General features: G+C 40.8%; 1 protein-coding gene across 1 annotated transcript in view; it reads left to right on the top strand.

Moving 5' to 3' along the window:
• Nucleotides 1-20,722, top strand: part of LOC126278931 (dynein axonemal heavy chain 1-like) — an 825,957-nt gene that overhangs the window by 461,466 nt on the left and 343,769 nt on the right. The window contains 1 exon segment of the mRNA XM_049979209.1: nucleotides 13,046-13,206. Within this exon segment, the coding sequence (XP_049835166.1) occupies nucleotides 13,046-13,206 (161 nt within the window).

Here is a 20,722-nt window from a genome sequence, read left to right as displayed (position 1 = left end):
GGCAGACAGTGTTTGTTGGTAATGAGGATCACCCTGTGGCTAAACATGCCTTGATGCACGGCCAGCACATCTTGGCACAGTGTTACACCGTCCGAGTTATCTGGATACTTCCCACCAACACCAACCTATCCGAACTCCGGAGATGGGAACTCGCCCTTCAGTATATCCTCTCTTCTCGATATCCGCCAGGCCTCAACCTCCGCTAATTTCAAGTTGCCGCCGCTCATACCTCACCTGTCTTTCAACAACTTCTTTGCCTCTGTACTTCCGCCTCGACTGACATCTCTGCCCTTAACTCTTTGCCTTTAAATATGTCTGCTTGTGTCTGTGTATGTGCGGATGGATATGTGTGTGTGTGTGTGCGCGAGTGTATACCTGTCCTTTTTTTTCCCCTAAGGGAAGTCTTTCCGCTCCCGGGATTGGAATGACTCCTTACCCTCTCCCTTAAAACCCACACCCTTTCATTTTTCCCTCTCCTTCCTTCCTTCCTGACGAAGCAACTGCCAGTTGCGAAAGCTTGTAATTCTGTGTGTGTGTTTGTGTGTTTTGTTCATGTGCCTGTTTGCCGGCGCTTTCCCGCTTGGTAAGTCTTGGAATCTTTATTTTTAATATATTTTTCCCATGTGGAAGTTTCTTTCTGTTTTATATATATATATATATATATATATATATATATATATATATATATATATATATAACAGAAAGAAACTTCCACATGGGAAAAATATATTAAAAATAAAGATTCCAAGACTTACCAAGCGGGAAAGCGCCGGCAGACAGGCACATGAACAAAACACACAAACACACACACAGAATTACAAGCTTTCGCAACTGGCAGTTGCTTCATCAGGAAAGAGGGAAGGAGAGGGAAAAATGAAAGGATGTGGGTTTTAAGGGAGAGGGTAAGGAGTCATTCCAATCCCGGGAGCGGAAAGACTTCCCTTAGGGGAAAAAAAAGGACAGGTGTACACTCGCACACACACACACATATCCATCCGCACATACACAGACACAAGCAGACATATTTAAAGGCAAAGAGTTAAGGGCAGAGATGTCATTCGAGGCGGAAGTACAGAGGCAAAGAAGTTGTTGAAAGACAGGTGAGGTATGAGCGGCGGCAACTTGAAATTAGCGGAGGTTGAGGCCTGGCGGATATCGAGAAGAGAGGATATACTGAAGGGCGAGTTCCCATCTCCGGAGTTCGGATAGGTTGGTGTTGGTGGGAAGTATCCAGATAACTCGGACGGTGTAACACTGTGCCAAGATGTGCTGGCCGTGCATCAAGGCATGTTTAGCCACAGGGTGATCCTCATTACCAACAAACACTGTCTGTCTGTGTCCATTCATGCGAATGGACAGTTTGTTGCTGGTCATTCCCACATAGAAAGCATCACAGTGCAGGCAGGTCAGTTGGTAAATCACGTGGGTGCTTTCACATGTGGCTCTCCCTTTGATCGTGTACACCTTCCGGGTTACAGGACTGGAGTAGGTGGTGGTGGGAGGGTGCATAGGACAGGTTTTTTGCAAGGGTAGGAGCCAGAGGGTAGGGGAGGTGGTTTGGGGATTTCATAGGGATGAACCAAGAGGTTACGAAGGTTAGGTGGACGGCGAAAAGACACTCTTGGTGGAGTGGGGAGGATTTCATGAAGGATGGATCTCATTTCGGGGCAGGATTTTAGGAAGTCGTATCCCTGCTGGAGAGCCACATTCAAGGTCTGATCCAGTCCCGGGAAGTATTCTGTTACAAGTGGGGCACTTTTGGGGTTCTTCTGTGAGAGGTTCTGGGTTTGAGGGGATGAGGAAGTGGCTCTGGTTATCTGCTTCTGTACCAGGTTGGGAGGGTAGTTGCGGGATGCGAAAGCTGTTTTCAGGTTGTTGGTGTAATGGTCGAGGGATTCAGGACTGGAGCAGATTCGTTCGCCACGAAGGCCTAGGCTGTAGGGAAGGGACCGTTTGATATGGAATGGGTGGCAGCTGTCATAATGGAGGTACTGTTGCTTGTTGGTGGGTTTGATGTGGACGGATGTGTGAAGCTGGCCATTGGACAGATGGAGGTCAACATCTAGGAAAGTGGCATGGGATTTGGAGTAGGACCAGGTGAATCTGATGGAACCAAAGGAGTTGAGGTTGGAGAGGAAATTCTGGAGTTGTTCTTCACTGTGAGTCCAGATCATGAAGATGTCATCAATAAATCTGTACCAAACTTTGGGTTGGCAGGCTTGGGTAACCAAAAAGGCTTCCTCTAAGCGACCCATAAATAGGTTGGCATACGAGGGGGCCATCCTGGTACCCATGGCTGTTCCCTTTAATTGTTGGTATGTCTGGCCTTCAAAAGTGAAGAAGTTGTGGGTCAGGATGAAGCTGGCTAAGGTGACGAGGAAAGAGGTTTTAGGTAGGGTGGCAGGTGATCGGCGTGAAAGGAAGTGCTCCATTGCAGCGAGGCCCTGGACGTGCGGGATATTTGTGTATAGGGAAGTGGCATCAATGGTTACCAGGATGGTTTCTGGGGGTAACAGACTGGGTACGGATTCCAGGCGTTCGAGAAAGTGGTTGGTGTCTTTGATGAAGGATGGGAGACTGCATGTAATGGGTTGAAGGTGTTGATCTACGTAGGCAGAGATACGTTCTGTGGGGGCTTGGTAACCAGCTACAATGGGGCGGCCAGGATGTTTGGGTTTGTGAATTTTAGGAAGTAGGTAGAAGGTAGGAGTGCGAGGTGACGGTGGGGTGAGGAGTTTGATGGAGTCAGGTGAAAGGTTTTGTAGGGGGCCTAAGGTTCTGAGGATTCCTTGAAGCTCCGCCTGGACATCAGGAATGGGATTACTTCGGCAAACTTTGTATGTAGAGTTGTCTGAAAGCTGACGCAGTCCCTCAGCCACATACTCCCGACGATCAAGTACCACAGTCGTGGAACCCTTGTCAGCCGGAAGAATGATGATGGATCGGTCAGCTTTCAGATCACGGATAGCCTGGGATTCGGCTGTGGTGATGTTGGGAGTAGGATTAAGGTTTTTCAAGAAAGATTGAGAGGCAAGGCTGGAAGTGAGAAATTCCTGGAAGGTTTGGAGAGGGTGATTTTGAGGAAGAGGAGGTGGGTCCCGCTGTGATGGAGGACGGAACTGTTGCAGGCAGGGTTCAATTTGGATAGTGTCTTGGGGAGTTGGATCATTAGGAGTGGGATCAGGATTGTTTTTCTTCGTGGCAAAGTGATATTTCCAGCAGAGACTACGAGTGTAGGACAGTAAATCCTTGACAAGGGCAGTTTGGTTGAACCTGGGAGTGGGGCTGAAGGTGAGGCCTTTGGATAGGACAGAGGTTTCGGATTGGGAGAGGGGTTTGGAGGAAAGGTTAACTACTGAATTGGGGTGTTGTGGTTCCAGATTGTGTTGACTGGAATTTTGAGGTGTTGGGGGGAGTGGAGCTGGAAGTGGGAGATTGAGTAGATGGGAGAGACTGGGTCTGTGTGCAATGAGAGGAGGTTGAGGTTTGTTGGAAAGGTTGTGGAGGGTGAGTGAGTTGCCTTTCCGGAGGTGGGAAACCAGGAGATTGGATAGTTTTTTGAGGTGGAGGGTGGCATGTTGTTCTAATTTGCGGTTGGCCTGTAGGAGGATGCTATGTACAGCCGGTGTGGATGTGGGAGAGGAAAGATTGAGGACTTTGATTTGGGATAGGAGTTGACGGGTGTGTTCATTGGCCGAGTCGATGTATAGGTGAAGGATTAGGCGGGTGAGGGCTATGGATTGTGCTGTTTGGAACTGGTGTAAGGACTGATGGAAAGAAGGATTGCAGCCAGAGATGGGAACTTTAAGTGTGAGGCCTTTGGGAGTAATGCCAAATGTCAGACAAGCCTGAGTAAATAAAATATGGGAGCGTAATCTGGCTAGGGTGAAGGCATGTTTGCGGAGGGAATGTAAATAAAATTTAATGGGGTCGTTGTAGGGATGTTGTGAGGTTGACATGGTATTGGTAGGTGGAAAGGGTAATATGAGGTTAAAGTGAAAGTAAAGAGAGATTTATATAGGGAGAGATAAAGGTGTGAAAAAAGTCGAAAGAGTGTTGGTTGAGATGAGCTATGTTGATCATGTGCTGAACTTAGGTTGGTGAACAACAATGGGTGCAAAGGTTGGGTAGTTATGTTGTCTCCAGATCACGTAAAAGGGTGGGGAAATTCAAGAAAATTTCGAGAAATTCAAGAAAATTTCGACAAAAAAAATTTTTTCGAAAAAAGTTTCGAAAAAATAATTTGCGAAAAAATAAAATTCGAAAAAAATTTTCGAATAAAATCTCGAAGAATATGTGTGTAAATGTATTCAAAGGACTGGTTATGTACTGGCAGGTTATGATAATGAGGCTAACAATTGTTTGATGAAGAAATAATAACGTGTAAACCTGTGGGAAGCTGCTAAAAAATGATCGGTTTTGTGGGAAAAACGGGAATGGAAATAAAACGAAAGTTGTTGGAAAAAAAACTGAGATGGTTGTGTAATGGGTGAAAGGAACTGAAGCTGTGAAATAGTATTCACAAGTTTACACGAAATGTTTGTAAACTTGGAACAATGGATTTTAAAGCAGCGGTTATGTTGAAAGCGTTGAAAATTTTAGGTTATGGTTTGGAAGTAAATTACGTATTATTGAGTATAAATAGGCAGGATAAAATGTATGGTAGATTACGGAAAAATGGAAGATGAATACAAAGTGAAACTTCTTGTACAAACGAAAAGAGAAAGTCAGACGATAGAGAAGATTTCGAAATGCAACAGAGACAATAACAAACGTAATTGTTGGGTTCAAATTAATGACGATGTAAATAAAACAGAAAGAAACTTCCACATGGGAAAAATATATTAAAAACAAAGATTCCAAGACTTACCAAGCGGGAAAGCGCCGGCAGACAGGCACATGAACAAAACACACAAACACACACACAGAATTACAAGCTTTCGCAACTGGCAGTTGCTTCATCAGGAAAGAGGGAAGGAGAGGGAAAAATGAAAGGATGTGGGTTTTAAGGGAGAGGGTAAGGAGTCATTCCAATCCCGGGAGCGGAAAGACTTCCCTTAGGGGAAAAAAAGGACAGGTGTACACTCGCACACACACACACATATCCATCCGCACATACACAGACACAAGCAGACATATTTAAAGGCAAAGAGTTAAGGGCAGAGATGTCATTCGAGGTGGAAGTACAGAGGCAAAGAAGTTGTTGAAAGACAGGTGAGGTATGAGCGGCGGCAACTTGAAATTAGCGGAGGTTGAGGCCTGGCGGATATCGAGAAGAGAGGATATACTGAAGGGCGAGTTCCCATCTCCGGAGTTCGGATAGGTTGGTGTTGGTGGGAAGTATCCAGATAACTCGGACGGTGTAACACTGTGCCAAGATGTGCTGGCCGTGCATCAAGGCATGTTTAGCCACAGGGTGATCCTCATTACCAACAAACACTGTCTGTCTGTGTCCATTCATGCGAATGGACAGTTTGTTGCTGGTCATTCCCACATAGAAAGCATCACAGTGCAGGCAGGTCAGTTGGTAAATCACGTGGGTGCTTTCACATGTGGCTCTCCCTTTGATCGTGTACACCTTCCGGGTTACAGGACTGGAGTAGGTGGTGGTGGGAGGGTGCATAGGACAGGCCTCCCACCACCACCTACTCCAGTCCTGTAACCCGGAAGGTGTACACGATCAAAGGGAGAGCCACATGTGAAAGCACCCACGTGATTTACCAACTGACCTGCCTGCACTGTGATGCTTTCTATGTGGGAATGACCAGCAACAAACTGTCCATTCGCATGAATGGACACAGACAGACAGTGTTTGTTGGTAATGAGGATCACCCTGTGGCTAAACATGCCTTGATGCACGGCCAGCACATCTTGGCACAGTGTTACACCGTCCGAGTTATCTGGATACTTCCCACCAACACCAACCTATCCGAACTCCGGAGATGGGAACTCGCCCTTCAGTATATCCTCTCTTCTCGATATCCGCCAGGCCTCAACCTCCGCTAATTTCAAGTTGCTGCCGCTCATACCTCACCTGTCTTTCAACAACTTCTTTGCCTCTGTACTTCCGCCTCGAATGACATCTCTGCCCTTAACTCTTTGCCTTTAAATATGTCTGCTTGTGTCTGTGTATGTGCGGATGGATATGTGTGTGTGTGTGCGAGTGTACACCTGTCCTTTTTTTCCCCTAAGGGAAGTCTTTCCGCTCCCGGGATTGGAATGACTCCTTACCCTCTCCCTTAAAACCCACATCCTTTCATTTTTCCCTCTCCTTCCCTCTTTCCTGATGAAGCAACTGCCAGTTGCGAAAGCTTGTAATTCTGTGTGTGTGTTTGTGTGTTTTGTTCATGTGCCTGTCTGCCGGCGCTTTCCCGCTTGGTAAGTCTTGGAATCTTTGTTTTTAATATATTTTTCCCATGTGGAAGTTTCTTTCTGTTTTATATATATATATATATATATATATATATATATATATATATATATAATACTGCAATTTTCTAATAGAATTTTGACAGTTGGAGTGTCTTTACTTGAATTTGGCCTGACTTGTCTTGCTGCGTATCGACTGACAAATATTCATCACCGTATCTCAGACTACTGCCTAGCCTAAAAAAAACCTTATGTGCGCTCCACAAGTACTCTGCTACCCGAATAGATGCATCCTTTGTGTAGTGCACCACTGACCTGTCAAGGGGAGTTGTACAAATCCCCACCTGATAATGCAGGTCTAAAAATATGCAACCACTAATCATCACAGAGTCAATGAAGCCTTTGGCTGAGACCCTCCACTCAGCTCCAAACCAAAGGTCCATGATGAAACCTGGGAACAATGCTGCAAGTTGGGAGCTCTGCTTGCACCCCACTCTCGAGACCAGCACCTTCACCACCTTCACCAGCCACCAGTATGAGCTGTGGATGGTGACAGAACCCAATGTGATAGATGTTGTTGGTGCCCATGTGAGCTACAAGATGCAGAAGACTGACCTTACATGCTTGATAGCTGCAGGCAAGGCCACCTACACATCTCATATTAGGCTGTCGGGCAGACATATTGAGTGTGCATTGGCTTTCTTTCCAGCCCTGAACACTATTTATCTAATGGGCACCATAATGCACTTAATGTTGCAGCTCCTGATAACTAGTGAAGTCCTCCCCCTGTGTGGCTGCATGGACCCTGCTGAAGCAATGACCACTATTCACTGACATGGCGAATGGGGGAGGCCAGACAGACAGTCGCCACATTGGTCCTCCGCCTCGAGTGACATGAATGTGTTACCATCTGCCACTGAACCTACTGTGATGGTGGTATGGATGGATGATCTAGGTTAAGTGGTGCTCCATATCAATATGAACCTGAAGAAAATGATCGAGAGATAGTAAACTTCAGAAAATACTGTGTCTGGACTCATATTTTAGTGGTAAAACTGAAAGTGAACTGTGTGGCTCCATACAGTCAGCTGAAGTTATGGTTCAAAACAGTAACAATGGATGTCAAGAACCTAAACGCTCTAAAGCAGACAATTTTCCTGTTTCCAGTAATGACCCATTTGATTGGGAAAACAGTGACCAGACACTGGATTATCAATTAAAAATGGTATTAATCAAAACAGAAATGCTGATTTTTCTTATGTCCTCATGACGATAAGCCAATGGATCTCAGTGATTTTATGGCAAACAATTATTTCGAAGAGTTTTGCTCAGTGACAGAATTGTCAATTGTGAATATCTTGCATATACTCCTAGCGAAGGATGGTTGTTCTGTGCATGTTGTAAATTATTAGGGTTTGGATCTCAATTTGCAATGTCTGGTTCCTTTCTCACAGACACTGCTTGTTAAAATTCAGAAAAATAGGAAATGAGATGAATAGAATTGACAAATCATTACCCATCCGGCATAAGCATGGAGTTACATATTGGAGTAATGTGCTAAAGACTTGTTTCTGTAGATGAGAAGCTATCTCATAGGAATCTAGCATTTCACAGAAACAAAGTGGTGTTTGGCCCTGTGAAAAATGGGATTTTCATTATGTGTCTTGAAATTGAGAGTACGATTCTTTTTTGGCTGTCCGATAGCAAGGTTTGGTAACCCTGGAAAAGGATTTATTTCATACTTGTCACCAGCAACTTACAAAGATTTAATACATCTTATGGAGAGCTCAGTATCCCAAAAAATATTAAATTTATTTCTTCTAAATATTTTCCAGTCATAGTAGAATCTACATCATATATATCCCATAACGAGCAGTTATGTATAATAACCAGTCCCGTAAATTAAGATGGGCTGTATTCTATGAGAAATGCACATCACAATGGAGAGGAGCTCTGGGAAGCAGTTTTGAATCCTACAGAGCTACATAGACTGCAGTTTGATAACATCAGAGGTTATTCATATGATAATGCAACCAACATGTCTGATTCATATTCAGGCTTGCAAGTAAGATTCAGGGACCAAAACCAGAGTTTTCTTCATTCTATGTTCAGCTCACTCGATGAATCTAACTGTCTCATGAGCTGTACAATGCTGCTCTGCTGCAGAATGGTTTTTTGAGTTAATTTATGGTTTATACAACTTCTTTGCAGGTTCTACTGGCAGATGGAACATCTTGCTAACATTTTTGATTTTGTGAGTATCACACTGAAATCACTGCCTACAACAGGATGGTACGCCGATGAGGATGCATTGAAGAGATTGAAAGCAGATTGGAAAACTGTGTTTGCTGCATTCAGAACAGTTTTAGAAAATGAGGGTGGCATAGTTTAGTGTGAAGCTCAGTGTCTTCGTAGAAAGTAGTATTGAAGTAGCTTTCATGACATCAGTGTGGGGGTTGTATTCTGCAACAGTTTGACAAAGCAATGAAAAACCTGCAAGGTGAGCATGTATACATTTCATCTTATGTTGAAATGTATGAACCCCCTACAGAGTTTTAGCTGAGCTTTTGACATCTTTTTCAGTTCAGAAGGATTTAGCTAAAAAGAAATGTAGGGAGCTCAGGATTTTGGAATCAGTTGCTGAGCATCAAAAAGTAAACATGAAATTAAATGCTAGAGATTCTTTGATGAATGATCTGACTCAAAAAATGAACACATATGTCCTGAAGAACAAACACGATCAGATTGTGTTGAGATCTGGAGAAAAATTAGTATGTTGCATTCTAAGATTTTGCAAACTCTTCAGGATGAGTTACAGAAGAGGATTAATATCTGTGGCCCCAAGCTGGTCTCCAGTCTACCACCAGCAGTGGAGGGTGAAGTTTTGACAATGCCAGCCACTCATGCTGGTGAAACGCCAGAAAAATTATCAAACAAATGTTGACTGAGGGACCCAAAACAGAAGCCAATAGGCAATTTGTCTCTCAAACATCAGCAGACTAGAAGCGGTTCAAATTTATGATGCTGCAGAGAAACTTAGAGCCATCTATAGTTCTGACAGAAAACAACTTTTATGAAGAACATATCTGTTGTAAAAGCTGCCTGTCGAAGAAAGATGATGGCAGCAAGTTGTTCTATCTTCCATTTCTCTATTGGGGTGATGTCTGTCCAAATGTGTACACGGCACTCAAAATTTACATCTATGCTCTGTTGACAAACTGTCTAGCTGAAAGGTCCTTCTGTGTTTTAAAATGGATTAAGAACTACCTATGCACAGCAGATAATGAAGAACAAGTCAGTCTTAGACGACTAGCTGTAGAATCAGGCATGACAGTTAGTGTGGATTTTCAGCAAATGATAAACAAATTTGCATATACAAAAGAAGGAGGGAGTCATTTCTCTAACTTCTCTGTATTTAGGAAAAAGTCTGTTAAATGCTATTGTATCATGCATTTGGGACTGACTAAATTTCACATTTAAATGAAGTAATTTTGGGAGGATATTAAACTGTATTGAGTTTCTTTGTATTTTTACCATACATTGTGTCGAAGTTTGATGCTTCTGTGGTAATTTTTCAGTAAAAGGAGCTGTTGGAAGTGTGGCAGTTATTTCATGATTTTTCAATATTTAACTTGCACATGTGCTTCGTGTTATATGTTAAGATAAGATACTTTATTGTCACATAACATGTTTTTATACAATCATTCGATTGAGAACATTGGTGACTCGTCAGTCTTTAACCTAAGTTGTTACAGTATTTTATATACTACAGGAAATACATCATACATACATTGCTTATTATAATAAAAATACAACATTATATTTTAAATCTTTTCCTAACTCATCGAATCATTACTATAGCCTTCACACACCTTTATGAAGTATGGATGTACTGAACGGGATACAAACCGTCATATAATTCTATATATAAACATGAATATAAAGTGAATGTGTATACTTTGTATATGGCTTTGAAAGTATACCATTTGTACTTGCATCTTTACTCCTTATTCCTATTTATAAATTCTTCTAAACTATAATATTGCTTTTTATTCATTCAAAAATTCTTCTAGACTATAACAACATTTGCTTTTTAGGTATGTGTCAATGGTCTCCAATGCGGATTCCCCAAATATTGACCTTATCTTATTTCTGATCTTCAGAGCCATGTAATATGGAGTATTTTCATATACTGTGAGTCGGTGACAAGGTAGCATGTATTTCAATTTATGGCTAGTTTCATAGGCATGTGTGAATGTATTTCTTTCAAACAGATGTGTTCAAAAAGAAGTATTTCAAATATGAAGATGGAAGGGATTGGCATGAAGTCCAGGCTTTTGAATAGTGGTTTTCATGAATGTCTACTATTGGTTCCTGTCATTGCTCTGATTTTTTTTTTTTTTTTTTTTAAAAGATTCGAAGGAGTGTTATGAAATAAGCGTGGTATACAGTTTTCTTCACTGATAAATCCATTACTTTGTGTAGTACCCTCATTGCATAAACTAAACTATTTAATCTCTTTAGTAAACTGTCCACATGGTCGGTCCATAGCAAGTTTTTATTTAAAGTTATCCCAAGAAATTTTACAGAATCAACTGTGGTCAGTTCTTTACCGGAATATTCTATTTGTGACATACATTCAGTAGTTTGTTTGGTCCTGAAGTGTATGATTTAGGTTTTTTCAAGACTTAATTTCCTAGCGTTATCTTTTATCCATTGTTCAAGTTCTTGTAGAGTTTGTTTTGTGGTCCTTACTAATTCATCAGTGTTTTTGCAGCAGACTACAGCAGTTGAGTCATCTGCGTAAAGTATTGTATCTGTATTTACTTTGTTAGGCATGTAATTTATGTAATATAAGTACAGAAGTGGTCCTAATATCGAGCCCTGATGCAAGCCTGCTTGAATTTCTTTCCATCTAGAGCAAGTTTTCTCTCCCTTTTGATGTATCACCACCCTTTGGTATCTGTTTTTGAGATAAGATGAAAACCATCTTATAGATTTTCCATGGAAGCCATAGGTACCCAATTTTTGGAGCAGTGGCTTATGGTTTACTGTGTCAAACGCCTTTGATAGGTCACAAAAAATACCAGGTACACTTTGTTTGTTGTCAAGGCATTTACTTGCTTTGAAGATTAGTTCATTTACAGCTTGTAAAGTGTTTTGTCCCTTCTGAAACCCATATTGGTTATTAAGAATAATATTACCTACCTTATTGTACTTTTCTAATTGATTACATACTATTCGTTCAACTATTTTAGAGAAAACTGGGAGTATAGACACTGGGCAGAAATTTACAAAATCTTCTTGTTTTCCCTTTTTGTAGACTGGATTATTTAAATACTTAAGTAAAGTTTAGGACTGAACTTAATGATTATGCAGCTGTAAACGAATATCAGTAATGAATTTTAGGAACAGGGAGTGTCAAATAATAATACCGCATAAAGATGTCATACATCCTAAATACAGCCTTGATGTTCTGAGAACCAAATACCCCAGTGTCAAAATCTATTAGCAGTTGATCTACTTTACCCCTAATTTCCATAACATTTTGATGGAATAAGCTTACTGTGTCTTCTGTTCTGCATTCCCCATTTATTGAATTAACTTCCAACTTTAATGGGAACTTTCACAAATAGGGCATTCCTCCCACCTGACTTATCCTTTAAAAAGGTCAATATCACTGGAGTTAGGCTCAAGTGTGCTCGTATCCACCCACTGTCCCACTGTGCTGTCTTTTATAAGTAATAGTACCACCAAACTCACAACCATATAAGAGCACAGAAATGTTACTACATTTTGAGGTGCTAATCTTTTTCCATGTTAAGTACACCCAAACAATCACAAGACACCAAAACACGTCAAGGGAACAGCGATGTGCAAAAGTAAAAAAGTCAGAGGCCTAGAAAAGATTTAGCAGACAGTGTTTTCCTGATGATGCATGTAGAAACTCAAAGAAAAAAATTGATAAAGACAGCAGCCAAGGCGGCTTACGTGATTCACTCTTTCTGGCTTCATACAGTAACTTTGCTGTTGCCCAGGATCATGCACAAATGGCAGGAAGAGTGGCTGGAATTGAAGGACAATAAGCTTTTGTTGATGAAACTGTTGCCTGTACTGTAGTCCCACCGAGCCATTGAAGTGAAACAGAAGCTGTTAAGATACTTGTTTTGGACACAACTCTTTAATACAAGGATACCTTCGCTGGTGAAAGAACTAACCAATATTCAATGCTTATAGCAAACAGATCTCAGTATGCCACTGTGTTTTAGGATACACATTAGCTTCTCAAGTGATGCCTATTCATGAAATGGCAAAGGGCGTGGCTTGTGTTTTGCTATTCATAAATTTTTGATTAACTTATCATGATATTCCTAAACTGATTGAAGGTGAATTTAATTTACTGTAATGGCTACTTGTACAAAATCAGTCACAAAATTTTATGAATTTTTTTAACCAGTTGGCTGTATTTTTAAGAATAACAAACTTTTTATTACTTTTTTGTTTTTATGAAATGTGTAAGACTATTAGCTGCTTGTTGTTTTATTTACTTACACATGGTTGATAATCACTATACACTGGTGTGTGTCCTATCATTAAACCATCTTCATCTCTTGGCTTATTTTCCAGAGAAAGAAAGAATTCACTTTGATTATTTAAGGACATTTTTGTTCCACAGGTTGGTATGATATAAGAAACATTGGTGAATTTCGTACACTTGTGGATGTGATTTTTGTTGGGGCCATGGGCCCTCCTGGTGGAGGACGGAATCCAGTCACTGCTCGACTTCTCAGACACTTTCATTTCCTCAGCTTTCCTGAACTTGAAAATACAAGTAAGGTAATTAATCCAGTCGCTGCTCAACTCCTTAATTGATTTCATTTCCTCAGCTTTCCTGAACTTGAAACTACAAGTAAGTTAATTAATCCATTAGTGCCAAGAAAGAAGCATTTAATGTAAAAAAAAACAATTTTACATTTCTAGATTTAATATAATATACTCTACCATATATGCAATACTAAACACTGTTGAGAGCGATACATACACTTTTAAACTGAGAGAAACAAATTAACATATGTTCAAATTATAAATAAAGAATGAAAACAACAAATTACATCTACGTGTTCAACTACATCTATATTCTGAAAATCATCATGAGTTGCATGGCAGAGGGTACATCCCATTGTAACAGTTACCAGGGTTTCTTCCCATTCAATTCACATATGGAGCACAGGGAGAATAATTGTTTGAATGCCTTTGTGCATCCAGTAATTATTCTAATCTTCTCCTCAACATCCTATGTGAATGATACCAAGGGAATTGTAGTATATTCCTAGAGTCTCATTTAAAGCCAGTTCTTGAAACTTTGTTAATAGACTTTCTCGGGATAGTTTATGCCTGTCTTCAAGGGTCTCCCAGTGCAGTTTCTTCATTATTTCTGCGACACTCGCCCACAGATTAAACAATCCTGTGACCATTCGTGCTGCCCTTCTCTGTATACATCCAATATTTTCCATTAGTCCTATTTGGTACAGGTCCCACACACTTGAGCAATATCGTAGGATGGGTCGCACGAGTTATTTGTAAGCAATCCCCTTTGTAGGCTAATTGCACTTCCCCAGTATTCTACCAATAAACTGATGTCTCCAGAATGAAATCAAGGGATCTATGACAGATTATAGTTAGAAGAGGGACTAACTGAACCGCAAATTTGGTATAGTACCTGACAGGGATTCCATCGAGTCCTGGAGCTTGTTCGGTTTTAACAATTTCAGCTGTTTCTCAACATCACTGACACTGATACTTATGTCACTCATCTTTTCAGTGGTACAAGGATTAAATTGAGCAATTTTCCTGGGGCTTCCTCTGTAAAGGAGCATTTGAAAACAGAGCTAAGTAATTCAGCTTTTGCTTTGCTCCCTCAATTTCAGTTCCTGTCTAATTTGCTAGTGACTGGACACTAACTTTGGTGCATGTGACAGTGTTTACAAACAACCAGAATTTCTTTGGGTTCTGTGAAAGATCATTTGACAATATTGTGCTATGGTATTCATTGAAGGCATTGTGCATTGCTCTCTTGACAGCAAAACTCGTTTCACTCAGGATCTCTCTATCTATGCTCTATGCTTTGTTTTACACCTATTATGCAGTAGTCTCTATTTCTTTAGAAGTTTTTTTACAGTGACTGTATACCACAGAGATTCCCTTCCATGATGTACTGTGCTACTGGGTAGGTATCTGTCCAGTGCTTGGTCAACTATTCGTTTAAATTTGAGCCATAGTTCCTCTACGTGCTTCTGCCCTCTGCTGAAAGTTTCAAGTTCCTCATTGAGATATGACACTACTAATATTTTATCTACTTTACTGAATGTGTATATCTTTGTGCTTGGTTTAGTTGTCATTTACACTTTGGTAATCATTGTTGCCACTACCACATTATGGTCATTGATACCAGTTTTGATGTGGACATCCTCAAAGAGGTCAGCCCTGTTTGTTGCCATTAGATCCAATGTGGTTCCAACATGAGTGGAGTTCCTAACTATCTTTTCTAGTTTTCAGAGAAGGCATTCAGTACTGTTTCACAGGATGTCTTATCATACACACCACTTGCAAAACTGTACTTGGTATGATGAGCAGCAAAACACTCAACACACAGACCCACATAACGTTTCTTGCACTGGTATGTAATGGTGTTTTACAGTTTATTCCAGCACATTGTCTTTCTTTGAGTTCCTGTATTTTCACTATCTGGTGGTTCATTCCATTGAACCAGAACTTATCTGCTACAGTACTGGACTGTGGGGTTAGCCCAGATCCTTTCGGTGGTATCAAGTACCTCTCCAATAAAGAACTGAAAAGATCCCGGTATCATTTCCTGTTAGGAATATTTTTCCTATACTGATTTCCATTTTGGTCCATTTGATCAGTTTCACCAATTGCTTGTACTATTCTGTCAGTATGAAGGGTTGAGGCATTTCATGGGGTCCCTTGACCGCTGACAATATTTTTAAAGACTAGTTACTAGATGCCTGAGGCATAAAGGGATCACCAATTTAGTATTGGAGGGAAGCATGGAGGGTAAAAATCATAGAGGGAGACCAAGAGATGAATACATTAAACAGATTCAGAAGGATGTAGGTTGCAGTAGGTACTGGGAGATGAAGCAGCTTGCACAGGATAGAGTAGCATGGAGAGCTGCATCAAACCAGTCTCTTTGACTGAAGACCACAACAACACATGGTGAAATGATGGGTGCTGCACTGTGACCCAGTGCCAACCACCACAGATGAACTTTGGAACATGACATGCCCTGTACCTACTAGGCAACAGGACACATCCTGAATTGTGGTGACTGGAATGCTAGATTTGCAACAGTTGTATATGATGCCACAGAAACAATGGAGATGTCATACAATTTATGCAGAAACATAACATTATCGTCTTGTGCTGCAGAATGAATAGAGCATCTTTCCTTCTTCTTTGGAAGGGGGCAATTTTTAGGGATATTATATTCTCTCACAGTCCCAGTGCCCCAAAACCTTGCTCTCTTGTTGTATTTTCAGACAAGCATCTTTTATTATAAAAGTCTTCAGTTATAACATATATCCTTTCCATTTTACATTCCCTTTCTTCTATCATAGCTTTTTCCAAACTACTTTCTTGCGTTATCTCCCAAAAACATTAAAATTTTTTTAACCTTCTTAATTTGGTCAACGTCTGTTTTCAGAAGTCACTATTATTGTTGCAAACAAGAGCAAGCATTGTAAACAAGTTGTCAAAACAGAAGTGGAATGGTGATTTCATTTCTGGAGGTAAATCTTCAATAGTTTTTATGAGAGGCACAGTTGCTTGGCTGAAACACGTCCCTGCCTTGGGATCTACATCTACATACATACTCCGCAATCCACCATAAGGTGTGTGGCAGAGGGTACCTCATACCACAACTAGCATCTTCTCTCCCTGTTCCAATCCCAAACAGAACGAGGGGAAAATGACCACCTATATGCCTCTGTACAAGCCCTAATCTCTCTCATGACTAGCTGACCAGTCTGAATATGCATTGAAGTCCATCAGGTAACCACATGGTATTCAGTGAGCAGACCTTGTTTCTGAAGTTGATTGGTTTACCTTGAATAAATTGTTTCGGCCCATGCCTCCCGAAATACCTGACCATGCTTTCATCATAGAACAAATTCTGTTCAGGAACAAAATATTTGGAAATCTGTCTTACAGTGAGTAATAAGAGGTTGAATTTTCCACAATTTTTTGCACTAGATATTGGCTGTATTATAATTATCAAATTTAACGAATCTTGTGTCACTCTCAGTAGACCAGTGTTCACTCAAACACAAAATATCAAACCCATTTTCTATTCCTAGATTATTGACAATAAGTTCCTTATCCCTCACTCCTTGATTGTTAAGACAGCATATTTTAAGATGAAATGGCGATATTGTGGCTGAGGATTTACAAATTGGAAGTACTTCTAATAATTGATTTCTAATTGTGGCAGCAAAAATATGATTAAATGATTCAGCTGAGGAAGTAAATGAGTCTGTTAAAAATATAATTCCACACAGATAATGAAGCATGGTGGTGGAATGAAGGGGTGCAGAAGGTTGTGAAGGAAAAGAAAGACACGAAAAGGAAGTGGGATATGTTCGGAAGTGCTGAGGATGGGCAAGCATACAAGCATCATCTGCGCGCTGATGAGGTGCATGGATGTTGAGGTGGAACAGTCATTAGCGGGCAGCCTCTGGGGAACCTGCCGCACCTCAGTTGTATAAGGCTTACCTAGGCATGCGGGGCTCTGTCTAGGTGGACTTCTAGTTCCCTAGCTGCTCGTGGGACCGAGATGGAACCCTCGAACTTTTATTCTTCTCCTCCCAGCGGAAAGGGTGAAGCATACAAAAGTGCAAAGAAGGAGGCAAAATGAGCTGTGGCTAAAGCTAAAGCTGCAACAGTAAGGGAGGCATATGAACAACTACAGAAAAATCAGGATATGAGACAACTGATACGGATTGGCAAATCAAGAGATAAAGCTTCTAAGGATCTAACAGCAATAAAAAAAATGAAAGATGAAACAGGAATAATTCTGGGCTTAAATTTTTTTGAGAAATTGCTGGTGAAGAAAATGTAAGACTGAAAACTGAGGAAGGAGGGGCAAATGAAGGATTAACGATGGATATAAGTAGAGATGAAGTTGAAACGATGAAAAATGGGAAGGCAGTTGGCCAAGACCAGATCCTCGTTGAAGTATGGAAGTGTCTTAGTAAAAAGGGAATTGAGCTCCTTTGGGATTTAATGAAGATGATTTGGTGGCAGGAGGAGATGCCAGATGAGTGGAGAACTAGTGTACTGATCCCAATATTTAAGGGGAAAGGTGATGTGCAGGACTGCATTAACTATAGAGGTATTAAACTGATGGCACACACAATGAAAATTTGGGAAAGAGTTATAAAAGCAAGGTTATGCAAGGAGACTGTGGTGTGTGAAGAACAGTTTGGGTTCATGCCTGGAAGAGGAACCACTGATGCAATACATGCTTTAAGGCGGATATTGGAGAGACACGGGGAGCTACAAGCTGATCTGATCTGGCTTTCATTGATTTGGAGAAAGCATATGACTGAGTCCCAAGGGACGAAATATGGAGAAGCATGAGAGAGCAGTGTGTGCCAGAGAAGTATGTGTGGTTAGTGAAGGAAATGTACAGAGAAGCAATGACACAGGTGAGTAGTAGTGTGGGCGTGACGAAGGAGTTTCTAGTAAAAATAGGGTTACATCAAGGGTCTGCACTTAGTCCCTACCTCTTTGACGTGATTATGGATGTGCTGGTGAAAGATGTGAAGAAGGAAGCACCGTGGAATATGATGTTTGCGGATGATGTGGTTCTTTGTGAGCAGAGCATTGACAGACTTGAGGAAAAGCTGGAGGAAGGCACTAGAAGAAAGAGGGACGAAAATTAGCAGGACAAAGTCAGAATATTTAGCACTGAAGGATGTGCAGATGAGGTCTTGCAAGATCCAGGATGATGAGCTGAAATCGGTCTGCAAATTTAAATACCTGGGGTCGTACATACAGAGGGATGGAGGACTGGAAAGCGAGATACAACACCAAATAAATTGCAGTTGGAACAACTGGAGGAAAATGAGTGGAGTGTTGTGTGTCAAGAAGGTGAGCATTGAGCATTGGGTTGAAAGGGAAAGTGTAGAAGTCGGTGGTAAGGTATGCTATGATATATGGGACAGATACATGGCCAATCACAGTAGCCCAGGAAAGGAAGATGGAAGCGGTGCAAATGAGGATGCTGAGGTGGATGTGTGGGGTAACAAGGGAGAACAGAATTAGAAATGAATTTGTTAGAGGAGCTGCGAAAGTGTGACTCCCGGGGGAAAAGAGACAAGAGAGCAGACTAAGGTGGTACGGTCACTTACAGAGAATAGGGAAAGAGTATATTGGAAACAGAGTTGAAGATCTAAAGACTGAAGGAGCGAGAAGGAGATGAAGACCGAAGATGAGGTGGAAGGATAAGCTATCTGGGGACCTAAGGGAGAAAAGATGGTAGAACGAAGAGGCAATGGATAGAGAACTATGGAGGAGAAGGATCCAGAAGAGCAACGCCGACCCTACGTGACGTGGGACAAGGCGACGATAAAGAAGAAGAAGAAGAAGAAAGAAGAAAGTCCAGTTTTTCTGAAGAGTTCTTGTTCTCCTGGTTACAAATAATCCTGTCCAGTACTAATTGCGAGGGGTTTTCTAAAAAACAAATGGTGGGGAGAGGGGGGGGGGGGGGGCAGACTGTCAAACCAGCTGACTGGGAGCAGGAGAGGCACTACAGGACATTTTAATTTTCACTGTTCTGAAATAGTTTGAAGACATCCATTACAAAATATACAGGTTTGAGTTCTTGAGTTCCACAGAGCGAAATACAGTGACGTGCGGTATAACAGTGTTGTTTGAAGATGCGTGGCACCTCAGTGCACACTTAAGACCAAATAACGTGTCTTACATATCCTCGAATAACGTGTCTTACATATCCTCGAAGATATATCTTTTATGTATCAGACTCTTCAGACGGATGTGCGCTACAAAATGAACTTATTTTTGAAAAACCTTTTTTTTATTTTTGACATTCTGATGCGCAGAGCACAGGTCTGCATGTGACCCGTTTTTACATTTAGTGAGTTTTGTTTCCTCTTCGTTCACTGCTCTCACATCAAATGAAAACAAGACGGATTTCTGTGACTGCGAGCTATCAAGTGAATTAAAATACATTCACATAATTACAGAAGGGCAAACTATGTTACTAGTTTCAGATTTTATTTTATTTCCACCTCTCTGACAGTCAAGCATTAATCGCCTTGCATAAAAATGAAGTTATTTTTGTCGGTTTGATAAATAAATTTGGCTTTTATTAAGCTTTCCCTGCTGAGGCAGTCAATTTATTCCACACTATTGGCTAGTTTCAACTTTTCGCTGCATTCCAGGTGCACATTTTCACCTTCTAGCACATATGGCATTATGCCATAATAAAGAACCAAACGTGAGATAATACAGTACTGGTACTCTAAGAAAATTTACGTCCTGAAAACCACACTGAAAAGCTTTATATCTGGTCGACGCCTACGTCATTGAGAATCTGGACATATGAATGTGCACTGTAAGGCAAACTATGCACTTTAGTGTGGTTCATGAAATTCTGTTACTCTTGGAGTATCCTCTGATGTCTTGTTTCTTTTATGACATAATGTAAGATCTTTAAATGTTTTACACGTACGTACATATGGGCTTCCTACATCACCGTAGCTGCGAAAGCGTGATGATCCCTCTTATCTGGCACTCTCTGACAACTGCTGAAATGAATCTATTTTTATCAGGTCACGGGAAAATATTGCGAATTGTTGTTCAGAAAGGGTTATTTTCAAAGTAAATTTCCTTTTACACTAGATGAACTATGTGCGAGCATGTAGAATGGATTTCTTAAATCACAGAGTGTTTGGTCTCTTTTAAAAATCAACTCTTTGTTGATGAGCCATTTAGAAGAATTTCAAGCCCAGAAGATCAGGGATTTATGTATGTATTAAAAATTTTGCAGGCGTATTTTTGTGATGTATCTTAAAGTGTAACATGTACTAAACAGAAAACATTATAAGTGAAAGCTTAGCTTCTCTTGTACTTTATTAATCTTTGAGACAAATATTATATGCCAAAGCTTTGCTTTTCTTGTAGCAATACTGTGTATATTAATTTAAACCATTAACTTTTCCTGTTGGTGGAATTAGAATTTATACTTTCGTAATACGAAAATATGGAGCGTACATGTTGCTGCACATCAAAGATCTTTCCAAAAAGTGTT

Source organism: Schistocerca gregaria, chromosome 6 (genome assembly GCF_023897955.1).
Source record: "Schistocerca gregaria isolate iqSchGreg1 chromosome 6, iqSchGreg1.2, whole genome shotgun sequence".
Lineage (NCBI taxonomy): Eukaryota > Metazoa > Arthropoda > Insecta > Orthoptera > Acrididae > Schistocerca > Schistocerca gregaria.
The sequence above is the reverse complement of the archived record's forward strand: the minus strand, read 5'-3'. Positions and strand labels throughout refer to the sequence as shown.